Source organism: Bubalus kerabau, chromosome 19, assembly GCF_029407905.1.
Source record: "Bubalus kerabau isolate K-KA32 ecotype Philippines breed swamp buffalo chromosome 19, PCC_UOA_SB_1v2, whole genome shotgun sequence".
NCBI classification, from domain to species: domain Eukaryota; kingdom Metazoa; phylum Chordata; class Mammalia; order Artiodactyla; family Bovidae; genus Bubalus; species Bubalus kerabau.
Window position 1 is genome coordinate 58363524 of NC_073642.1, and position 12430 is coordinate 58375953.

General features: G+C 55.0%; 1 protein-coding gene across 4 annotated transcripts in view; it reads right to left on the reverse strand.

Annotated features, from left to right (window-relative positions):
• The window catches only part of ITPK1 (inositol-tetrakisphosphate 1-kinase), a 157491-nt gene that overhangs the window by 113441 nt on the left and 31620 nt on the right, over positions 1–12430 (reverse strand). For all 4 annotated transcript variants that reach the window (XM_055556849.1, XM_055556848.1, XM_055556846.1 and 1 more), the window contains exon 3: positions 3705–3729. In XM_055556849.1, coding sequence (XP_055412824.1) covers positions 3705–3729 — 25 coding nt within the window. The remainder of the gene's footprint in view (positions 1–3704; positions 3730–12430) is intronic.

The following is a 12430-nucleotide window of genomic DNA, read 5'->3' on the forward strand; positions in this document are numbered from 1 at the left end:
AGTAGACGCCGGACTTTGTCAAACATTTTTTCTGCATCTAAGGACTTGTACCTAGAATATAGAAAGAGTTCCTAAAATTTAATTAAAAAAAAACAACTTTTAAGTGGGCAAAAGATTTGAATAGACACTTCACAGAAGATATACACGGATGGACAAGAAGGACATGAAGAAGTATTGAGCGTCATTAATTTTGAGGGAGATGAAAATGGAAATCACAAGGTCATACCGAAGTACACAAACTGAAATGTCTAAAATTGAAAAGACAGAGGATACGAAGTGTTGGCCGGAATGTGGAAGAACCAAAAGCCGTGTGATCAGCTGTGGGAACGAACAGATGAGAAGGCCGAGGGTCTGCAAGGCTGTCCTCAGTGTGCTCCCACCCTACCTGGCAGAGGCCACACACAAATGCTTCCTTCTAGCAAATCAAATGTCAGCACTCGTAGTGTTACTACTGCTGTTCAACAGCAGGAAGAACAACTCCGGTGACCAGGACCCACACCGCAGGTCTCACCACCGTTTTACAGTCTTGGTTCCTGAACCCAGGTCCCAACATCCTTTTTTTTAAAATATTAACAGGAGCCAAAGCCCAGGTAACAACAGGTTTAAAAGCATGTAGTATGCAGAGCAATCTATAAACATGCAGGAGAGACCCAGTTATCAGAAATACCATGGGCTTTACAGACAAATCAACCGCACTGAAATTCAATTCCACAAACTTAACCAATTCAGTTCCTTGAGGGGAAAATTCTGAGCCTCAGTTTCCTAATCTCTAAAATGGACATGAAAACACCATTCACATCACTGGGTGGCTGCACAAAGTGGGACCGTGCCCTTCAGAGCACTTGACGCAGGACATGCTGGGTGGCAGCCGTGGCATGCTCACTCTGCTGCTTCCTCTTCAATCACTGCCACCCAGTGACTGGCAAACGCCCATCGCCAGCATCCAGGAGCCCACCAGCCTGGGGTCTGCTGCACAGAGGCTTGGCTGATTTTGGAGGGGGGGGAGCCAAGTGGCTTGGTTTCCAATTTCTTCAAAGAGTTTTTACTCTGTATTCTGAAATTTCAAGTTCTCCAAACACGCAGGGATGCCAGGAGGAGGTGAACAGAGAGGCGTCGTGGTGGGTTTTATTTTTAGATGCCGGTGTAGAAAGCATCCAGCCTGCCTTCATGCTGGTCCCCAGCCGCCACTTCCTCCCCCCAAGTCATCGCCCAAATGAACAGCAGACCCATCAAGAAAGATTTCACAACTCTTCTTCTGCCTGGTACATTCTAAAACAATGGCTCCAGTTTCCCGTTCCACCCAGAGACTAAGTGGATTAAAGGTCTTGGTCTTCCCGGCAAGCCATGCAAAGCAAACACACTGACCCCTGGGTTGGCCCTCACACCCTGAAGGTCCAGGGGCTCCCTCCGCCTGCCCCCCTCCTGTCCCTTCCCATGGGAGAGGTGGCATCACACTGGATTATAGTCTGGGATCTGGTATGAACAGGGATCAGGTACTGGGGACAGGGCCTACTTCTTTACCTTTTAAGCAGCAACTGTTTGTGAGCACATGAGTTCATTGCCTCTAAAAACGGCTCCTGAGAGAAACTTCCGCGTGGACCCTGATGGAGGCTGTAGCTAACCTCCAGGAAGTACCTGGCCCTTCACAGTGACCTCCAGCTATAGCTTCAGCTACGGGTCTAGGCTTTGGTGTGAGTACAGCAGCATCTACAAAGGATCAGGGGGCTTCCAAGGAAACCATCAAAGACGACTAAGAGATGAAATTAAGCCAAAGTGTCCTGTAGCAGGAGACACCAGGCTCCAGAAGGACATGAGTACAGCTGCACCTGCTCTGCCCGCTGCTGGACCCCGGGCAGTCATTACCAATCCACCCCTGTCCTCAGCCATTCACAGACTTTAAAATCCTCCGGCAGGCACTACTAATCAATCAAAAATGGCACTCAAAGCATTACTTTTGAGTATCCTTTGGACCTCCCCCTTTGGACGGATGGAGAAACTGAGGTCCACAGAAGAGTTCAGTGCAGATCATGGAACAGCAGAGCCAAGATGAGGCAGGATGAAAAACACACAGCTGCTGAGAAGCTTCCAGAAACGACCTCCTCTTCCAAAACAAACTTCAGCCTCGGGGTGACAAGTTCAACCCACAAGCTATGAAGAGAGAGGCCAGGAGGAAGAACTCAGCAGCCGGACACCACAGCGGCCAGACAGAGGCACCCAGCCCCACCCCACCCACCACCCACCCACTGCGGGTCCCAGGAGCAGAGCGGCTTGAGGGCACCACCCCCTGAACCTGCCAGGTGTGGGGAGGGGGATGGGGGCCAAAGTTAACAAGGTGGATTCTGAGAACTTCTCAGCAGGCTGTATAAAAGCCTTCCTCAGATATTCTAGCAAGTGGGCAGGCTCCCATCAACCCCGATGCAGCCCTAGTCTGGGTTCTCCTCTCTGCAGCCCCAGGTGGAAGAAGGGCCACCAGCCAAGCTGCACACACAGGCAGACTCACCCTGGGCAGGGACAGGGAGCCCAACCAGGATACCCTTGGGACTCACCAACTACCTGTTAGGTGCCAGGCAGAACCTCTGGTGCAAACATCACAGCCTGCCCCTCATGAAGGGTCTGAGGGCATCTTCATGTCCCCGCAGAGAGAAATGGCCCCCTTCCATCCCCCCGCGAGTCATAACTGCCAGGACAAATGGAGCTGGCCAGCAGGCACCCCTGGCATGTCCCCACCCCTCCCCACTCTCAGACAGACCCAGCCTCCTGGCATCACTGCTGCTGTCCGAGCTTGTCATCCATTTGGGGCCCACAGGGCAAGCTCCACACCCCAGGTGAGCTTCTCTCTCCAACTATCCTTCCTTCTCCAGCTAATGAGCTCATCTCGCGTGTGTGTATGTGTGTGTGCTCCGTCATGTCCAACTCTTTGCAATGCCAGGGATTGTAGCCCGCCAAGCTCCTCTGTCCATGGGGTTCTCCAGGCAAGAATACTGGAGTGGGTTGCCATTTCCTCCTGCAGAAGATCTTCCTGACCCAAGAATCGAACAAGCATTTCCTGCGAATCCTGCATTGCAGGCAGGTTCTTTACCGCAGAGCCATCAGGGAAGCCCCAATGACCTCGTGATCCAAGTCCAACCCAAAGTGAGGCAACACAGGAGGTCAGGAGTCTCTGCTGACTCAGTTCATGCCCCAGGGGCCAGGGGAACATCTCAAAGATCAGATGCAGCCACTGAGAGCAGAGAAGGACTGACAAGGGGGAGGGGACGCACCCTGGGGTGGGGAGAAGAAAGGTCTATGGAGATGACACCACTTGGGTCATGATACAAGAATGGCCCAGGTAGGAGAAGGCTCATCCCCAGAGGGCTAACAGCTGAGGCAGATACCCAGGGGCTGGAGTTCCCCTGAGGATGGCACAGACGGGTCACAACAGCACCCAGGACCGGGACGTGGGGCTATGCCCCCTCACGCTGCCCACCCTGACCCAGGGTCCTACCACTCCCCCACCGACAAAGCACAGCAATTCCTCAACCCCCAGACAGCCAGCCCCAACTCCTGTCCACCTTGGGCAGCAATCATGTCGATTCCACAGAAAGAGAAGTTAAAACAAGAGCAAGTGGAGAGAGGCCAAGCACCCAGACTCCTCCGAGATCGGGAAAGGTAAGTGCTGCAGGCCCTTGCACCTGCACAGCGGCGAGGGCATGGTCTGTACTCACCTGCACGACTTCTATGCCTCGCTTCCTGTGGAGAAAATCAAAGAAAACACAGGTTACTCCGGCAGGGAGTAAGTACCCTTCCAGCACCTCCACCACAGCCAGCTGGAGGCAGGGCGATGGCTATACCTCTCAGGCCATGGTCCCCGGGATGACCTCGCTCTCGAGGGGGACGCTTATGAACCCCCAGCCAGTCCTCGGAGCCACCTTCTGGCTGAGAGAGAGGGCTGGGTGCCCAGAGGAGGCTGGCTGGCACCTGCCCATCGGGCCCACGGCCAGCCGTCCCCCACTCCAATCCCGGAGCCTGGGCCTCATGGGCACAGCTCCAGCCTGAACCACCCCAAGAGACCCTCCGCCCACTGATGGCCTTAAGCCAACCACCCAACCCCACTCCCTCCCGGGCACCCCCAGGTCTGCCTCAGCCCGTCCCACTGCAGCCCACCCACCCTCCCACAAGGACCAGGCCCCTGGGCCCTCCAGTCCTGCCCGACTGCTAATCCATCGCTGGCCATCTCAGCCCCCCTGACACCCCGCCCACCTTCTGACCCTGGTTCAACCACCACCGTCCTCACCAGTATCCTCCGAGGCCTGGACCTTGTTCCCCTGCCCCTGACATCTCCCCCATAATCCAGGACCGTGTGCCCTGACTCGCCCCACTCATAGAGCCGGGGTTGGGGTCCGGATCCCCACAGAAGCACACAAAGGCTCCCTGCTGACTCGCCCACCCACATTCCTTACTGCAAGCAGTTCGGGGCGCACAGGATCAGCTGGCATCTCTAAGCCCAGGCCTCACTCTCCATCCCAGCCCTTCGGACTCGGTTCCGACAGACACCCTCCCGGGAAGCCTTCCCTGACTCGTGACGCCCTCTCCCCGCCCGTGTATGCAGGGTGAACTTGGGGCACCCTTCCTTCCCAGTCTGTGGTTATGGAGCAGCAGCGGGCTGTCACCTGGCGGGGAGGAGCCCACGTGGACCACAGACACCACAACAGCCAGGCCTGTGTGCACTTTCCTGAGAAGAGAGGCTGGGGCCCCCCCATCCCACCCCCCTGATGCTCAGAGGAGGCTGTGACCAGGCAAGGTCAGGATCTGGGGTTCCCTCAGCCACATTGCCTCCTTGGAGCAGGGTCGGGGTCAAGTTCACTAACTGCACCTGCCCAGGATCCAGATGCCCCCTGAACTTCATCACATGAGGTCGGTTCCTGTGCCCGGCCTGGCCCGCAGGGGAAAACCCAAATGAAACAGCCATGGCTCGCGTTGCCAAGGGGCTCACTGCCTGAGGGAGGCACAAAGCCCTGGGGAAACCTCTGGGCCACGGCGAGCAGACCCATCACCTCACACAGCACAGCGGAGGGGACACCTGCCAATCCTGGAATCTGTCATTTAACGGCTCCCACAAGCATTGCCCGGTGCCTTCCAAGCACCAGGCACCGAGCAGCAATGCACGAGGAGGCCCCCACGTGAGATGGTAAGATGCAGCAGAGGGGTGACCGAGTCACACGGCGGGACACGCCTGCCACCCACACCTCCACCCACAGCACCTCCCAGGGCCTGGAGCCCTGAGCAACCCCAGCTGAAAACCACAGCGCCTGATGCTTTCGGGGTCCCCATTGCCAGCTGCTCTGCAGTCCTGGAAGGAACGGCAGCCGAAGTCCATCTGTCTCCCTGATTTCACGAGGGGTCAGGCTGGATACGGCAGCACCGCCCTGGGCCACCAGGGCCCACGGGAGGGGGACAGATGGTGTCACGTGGCACCTGCGCTGCCTCCAGGCATCGGCTCGCAACCCTGGCCGTTCCTTTCTGAGTCCCAGCGTCCCCGCCTCCATCCCCGACGGTCCTGGCCCCCCGGAAGCACCAGGAACAGTAACTTGCTACCGTCACTTGCCACGTGACTGTGACTGGCCAGGTTAGGCTCTGAGTCTCCTCGCCCCAGCTCAGCCCCTGGAAACCTCCAACAGCTGAGGGAGAAAGAAGCCTCAGGTGACGAGACTCCAGACAGACAGACGGACAGCCTGGAGGAGACGGGCTCCCGTGCACATGACCCATGCCCGGTGGACGGGGTTTCTGCCAGGCGCCGGCCCAGCCTGGCTTCTCCCTCTGAGGGAATTCTCTCCGCATCCAGATTACCCCAGCATGCAGCTCTCATGTCCTTAGGAAGCCAGTTGCTGCGGTCACTTCCGATCGGTCCACATCACACAGCCCAGACGGTTCCCACCCTCCTCCCCCATCCTAAAAAACAAACAGGACTCCAACTTTGAAAACAGATGGAACACATAAAATAAAAGAAACAAACCACAACAAAAAAAGTGGTCTTGGGGACAGACTGAAAGCCTCAAGTGGGGCTGAGCTCCCAGGAGCCGGCACAGCTTCTCTGCAGCTCAAAGCGTCAAAAACAGGATAAATGGCGCTTCTGGCAGGAAAGAGGGGGCTCAGCTCCCCTTTCCACGTGCACCCAGCCACACGGACACCACACATGCTCACGGTGTGTGGAGGGAAGGCCCAGTGAACGCTCGCAGCGCCTTGCACAGCTATCGCCCATTACTCTGACCAGCAAGCTGAGACCCGGCGGCCTCTGGAGAGCAGCCGGTCTCCCCACACCACGTGGTCACGGCACAGCTGGTTCAGAGGCACCAAGGGGGCAAGTCTCGTCTCCGTGCCCCAGGGCCTCAGGCGTTAACAGGGGGGCCTAAGGAGGCGAGCGGAAAACCACGTCCCTACGGTGGTGGGAGGTGGTGGGATGCCTCACACTCGGAAGAACAAGTTCTAAGCCTGCGGGGGTTCAGACGTCTGCACCTGGAATTTCTGCAGAATAAAGGTATCAATAGCCTCGTTTCCCAAGCAGTAGGCTCCCGAAATCTGGTCCTAACCAGAAAGTTCAGAAATTAAATTGTGACACCAAAGGAGAAGCGGGAGGAGGCAGGGCGGGAGGGAGGGAGACGGGAGTGAGAGAAGGGAAGCCAAAGCAAGCCTGCCGCCGACGGAGTAAACTGCTCCTCCTGAAAACCCCGTGGCCTCGCCCCACAGACACAAGCAAAGTGTTTGGGGCTGCAAATGTTAACTGCCACACTGCCCCAGAGAGCAAAAGCCCGCAGCACCTCAACCCCCCAAGAGGGGCCGCTAACAAATGGCATGTGGTCAAAGGAATACTATGCAGCAGTTTAAAAGAACGAGGAAGTGCTCCAGGCCCCGGAAGGCGTGCATTCTCTCCAAGATACTGCTATCAGAAAGCAAGATGCAAACCCTTGGCCGCACGTGGTTACTTGGGTTCAGAACAACATCCTGGTATGCTTGTGTCCACGCAGAACGAATCTAAAAGAACCAGAAAACAGTTGTGGCCCAGCCTCCGGTCAAGAGCAAGGACAGAGGTGTCTGAGAGGTTAAGGGGAGGAGACCTCCTTCTCGCTGTGCAGCCTCATGCATTTCTTGAGTTTTGTGCCATGTGTGTCTAAGGCATGCCCCCAAACTAGAGAACTGCAAGTTTTCAATTAAAAAACAAAACAGTTGCCACCATTCCAAGGTCTGGCATAGAGATGCCTGATGTAGACACGGGTCAATCAACCAGTTGATGAAGTGGAATAGAGGAGCTCAGGATTTATCTAGAAAAGCTTCCCAGTGCTGCTCAAAAGGGAGCTGCCGTGTCACCCTCTCCAGGGCCTGTCAGGCATCAGAGCATCCAGTTAACTGGAGGTCTAAGCCCCCTTAACTACTTGGGTAGCTGAGAAACAGATATGGAGGGAACTGCGATGTTAAGGTGGCACTAGCTATAAAGAACCTGCCTGCCAAAGCAGGAAATTATAAGAAACACGGGTTCGATCCCTGGGTGGGGAAGATCCCCTGGAGGAGGGCATGGCAACCCACTCCAGTATTCTTGTCTGGAGAATCCCACAAACAGAGAAGCCTGGTGGACTACCGTCCATAGGGTGGCAAAAAGTCGGACACGACCAAAGCGACTTAGCACGCACACACCACAGCGGTAAAGCGATGTGCGCTTATTTTTATTTTCTGGTAGTTTCTAAGTTTTCGACAAGGAGCATAGATACTATGAATACTTCTAAAATTATAGGAAAACGTAACAATAAAAAATAATAAAAGAATTTTACCTAAAACCTGTACCTCAAGAAAATCCCTCAAGAAAATCTAAAACTGTCATTTCCTTGATAAATATTGGATTCCTAAGTTCTGGACACAGGCCTACCTCACCACTCATAAACTTGCTTTCCCAAAAGCTGGCTATCCAATGAAGGGAGAATCTGCTTTTCAAAAGGGACCTCCGTCCCCAGACATCCAAGGACAGCATACCCTTGGGGAATTTCAAATCCTTTCAGACCTTTCCAGGGCAGGTATAAGACCCAGGGCTGCAGGCAAGAGCAGCATAAGCAAGAGAGAAAAATCAGCAAGGGAGAGGGGATGACACCCCATCAGAGGTGTCCTCTGCCCAACAAGGAAAGAAAAGTCCTGTGATAGCTGGGAGAATTCCAGAAGCTCCGAGAGAAGAGAGCAGTGGCCGAAGAAGAGCGAAGTTTGCCAAAAAGGGGGCCCTTCGGGTTCATCAAGAAATGCTTTCTCACAACAGGTGTGGCCACAGCCACCGGCCTCCCCCCTCAGGCATGGCGGAGGCTGGAGAACCCTGCTGCAGAGGGAGGCCGACCAGGCAGCCTGGCAGCAATCTCACAGCAGAGGGGATCAACCCGGAAACAGGGGCGTCCCCCACCAACCCCAGTGGGCATGGAGAAAGGAGCTGCACCTGCCCCAGAGCTAAAAACCACTTGGAGATGGGAAGTGTATAATTATGTAAGTGTGAAGCCAGGCATCACTCGCACCCCAGCCAGCTTGGTAATTACCAGATTTCAGGAGCCCCGAATAATACCCTTTAGCCCTACGAGGCCGGCAGGCAAACCCCCCACACCCCCATCTCTCCCCGACCAGCAGAAGGCAGGGTCCTTGAAATGTCTCCTGAGGACTCGGGGCTCCCCGAATGGGCGGCCGGGCCTCCTCTCTCACCTGTGCATGGAGGCACACTCTGGTCCCATGGCCCCAAATGCCATCACCACTAACCCCAACATCACCACCTAACCCACAGCCCAGGTCAGCTCCTGAGGGTCCCTCCTGGGCCCCCACCCTCCTTGGAGCCCCCACACCCAGCACGGTACACTGACATGGAGGCTACTTGGGCTGCCAAACCCCTACTAGGCTAACAGCTAGCAAGGCGGACATTAATGGTGTCCACCAGTATGACAGTTCTCCTCCTGGGCACTCACTCCCTTGGACACACACACACACTCACCAGGCTAGGCACAGCTACGTGGCTTGCTTTGGCCAAGGAAATGTACACTAAACAAATAGAACCATTCGATGGCTGGTGGTCGGTTCTCCAACCTATCCTTCTATTGCTCAGAAACTGTGGGAGCATGTGGGCACAGATGGTCCCCAAAGCCATCCCAGATGCACTCTTGGAGAGAAACCTGGCTGGGTGGCTGTGAAGAGAGTCTAGGAGCCAGGGGGAAAAAAAAGAGGACTTTTTTTTAAAGACTTTTTATTAAGAAGACTTTCAGCTTAGGAGTGGTTCTCAACCAGGGCAATTTTGCCCTCTAGGGGACATTTAGCAACACCTGAAGGCATTGTTGATTGTCACACCTGGGGCAAGTGCGCCTGGCATGTAGAAGGCAGAGGCCCTACAATGTACAGAACAGTCCCTGAAATGAAGAACCATCTGGCCATGGTGCTGAGAATATGAGAGATGCCGAGATGCAGAGGACCAGTGCTGAGCGTCCCCAGGGAGGCCACACCCAGGGAGGCCCCCAGCCCTGGAGAGTCACCCGGGCCCAGAGTGGACTCTGAATGAGTTATAAATAAACCTGTTACCAACCTCTCCGGAGGCTTGTTACTGCAGCCTAACCAGGCCTATCCCGACAGACAAACGCTCCTTGAGGAAACAGGGCTTGTGTCCTCTATCTGCACCCCAGATCCCTAGCACAGGCATTTGGAGGTGCCGTACACAAGGGTTGGGAGAGTAGCGCAACCCCCTCCTTTCATCAAACTCTCCCAAGAGAGACCCTGTGCTGTAAAAACACCCAGGCCTGACCTAACTCCGAATCTGCACAAGCTGGTTCCGCTGCGAAACTCCCGTCCTTGGGCAAACTCCTGCTCGTTCATCAGGGGCAGCTCAAACATCATACACACTGAGGCTGTTCCTGGCCCCTTTCCTGGGCAGAAACGACGGCCTTTAGGCCACAAGGCCATGGACACTTAAGGCCGCTCTGTGCTCAGTCTGGGGCCATGAGCCCCTGAAATCTGAGTCTGTTCTTTATTCCAGCCGCCCCTGCCCACTACTGACCCCTCCCCCACACACCTGGCAGGCGCTGGCAAGCACTTCCCGAATGAGGGTACCAGCCTCCACTCCATCCCTGAGCACCCCTACCTGTCTGCTTCCAAGGCTGCAGCCTGGTTCACTCACTGATGGTTTCCTAATTTGGATTTCCCTTCTCTTAGCAGCGCCAGAAACTGAAATGGCCCAATACAAAGGCAACATACGAAGAGAATTTTACAGCCAGGACAAACATTCAATTGTTTGGACAGCTCCAAGAAAGAACCAGATAAACTGAAAGCTAGCATACGTCTTTTTACTTGGGGGGCAGTGGGGGTGGGGGGGTGGGGAGTGGTAAGGGGGAGTGTAAAACCCTTCTCAAGACTGGACAGTCACCTACTCCGGTAACTGAAGCCCTTCCCCCATACGAGGTGCCCCACCTGGAGGAGGCGGGTGGGCCAGAGGGTCCTCGCAGAGGCATGAGTCAGCATGCTCCTTCAGACCTAGAACAAGCCCACGGGATCCCCAGAAGTGGCTTTTCCTCGTGAACCCAGGATGTGGGCGAGAGGCAGGGTTAGTGACTCACCTTCCCGCACCTCCAGGAAGAAAACAGAACCGCCTGGGCCCAAAGGCCTTGGCTACAGAGACACATGACAATACGGGGCCAAGACGCTCTAAAAGCCCACTCCTCAATTTGCAGGGTCGGGAAATTGAGGCAGGGACGGAGACGACCCAAGAATGTGCCCCGCTGCCTCCAAACTGTCATCGCTTCAGATTGGAAACGGCCCTGACTTTCCATCTGAAAACAAATGTTGAAATTCCCTTAATGGCGCTTGACACACCTTCACTTTTCAGTATAAAAATCCTCTACTTGAAATTCTTTTCAGATCTTTGACTACCCCCTTGCACACAGGTGCTATAATTTTTCCTTCTCATAATCAGGGAGGGGCCCTAAATTGCAGGCAGGAGGGTGTTACCAGGAACAAGAGACCCACAGGGGCATCAGGAAGGGTTGGTTCCAGTGCCTTCCGCCACCCACAGCTCTGGGCACTTGCCTTGGGGCTAATAATGACTCAGTCGGTTCTCTTCTGAGCAGTTTCTTATTTCCAAGAATGCAAAGTCATTTTAACATCAGCCCAGTGATCAAGGTAAGCTCCAGCAGGAAGGCAGGCAGGAATCCCTGCGTCATATTTCTGTCCTTTGGACCCACTGGGGGAGGGAGAAGCCTGCCCAAGGTCTGGACTGTTCTCAGCAACTCTCCTCAAGGTACCACACACGCTCAAAATAACTGCACAAGCGTGTGCCAGACCTGCTTCTGGGATGCCGGCACTCTTTAAAGGCTGCATGCCGCAGCAGATTAAGTACCTCCATCTACCCAGATCCCGCTGCTAGTATTCCCTCACCACGGAAAGCTCCCTCCAGGCCTGAGGGCTGGAATCCAAGACCAAGAGAAGTGTTCTTTGAGCCACCTTCTGTGGCTGGAGAGGGGGTCGGGGGGAAGAGGGAGGACAGGGAGGTATCTGTGCCTTGTGCTGTCCTGAGCCTTCAAGCACAGGAGCGCAGAGTTCCCTGTCATTAAACATTTACTGACCTTCTCCACCCAGCTCTGGGCTGGCCTGGGAACAGAGCACCCCCTGCAAGCCACAAGCCCTGCCTAGAGATGCTGGGAGCCACAGGGCCCTTGAACAGACCTAGCCTCTGGGGGATGGCAGTGACAGGGGAAGGTTTCTGAAGACTGCCGCTTGAGCTGAGCTCCAGGCGCAGCCAGGAGGGCAGCTGCAAAGCACCAGCATCAGCTAGGGCAACGCCAGGGCCTCTGGGCACTGGGGTTCCCTGGGCCCCTCTGCCTCAAGCACCAAGGCTGCTATCACATCAAAGCAAGGGTGAGGTTGGCCCCAGCCCCAATCATTGAAAACTTAAACCACAGCACCTGAATCAACTATTTTCCCAACCCCTATCTACTTGCAGGATGGGGAGTGGGAAAGCAGGCCCTGGGAGTCAAATACCAACCTTATCCATGGGTCTGTGACTAAGGGTAAGGAGTCAGAGCCTGGCTCCGACCTTGACCCAGTCCCTCCCAGCAGGAGGTTCTGGAAAAGGCAGTGCATTGGAACACTGCATTCATTTCCCATTACTGTTGTAACAAATTACAACAAAGGAGGGCTAAGAACAACCCAAGTGTGTTCTCTTGCAGCTCTGGAGATCAGGTGTCTAAAATGGGTCAGCAGCTGAGCCATGTTTCTTCCTGAGGCTTGGGGAGAAATCACGCCTTTGTGGTTTCCAGTTCTAGAGGCTGTCTGCATTCCTTGGCTTGTGGCCACATCATTCTGACCTCTGCTTCCATTGTCACATCTCCCTCTGACCCTCCTCTTATAAGGACCCATGAGATTACACTGGGCCCTCACAGATAATCCAGGATTCTCTCCC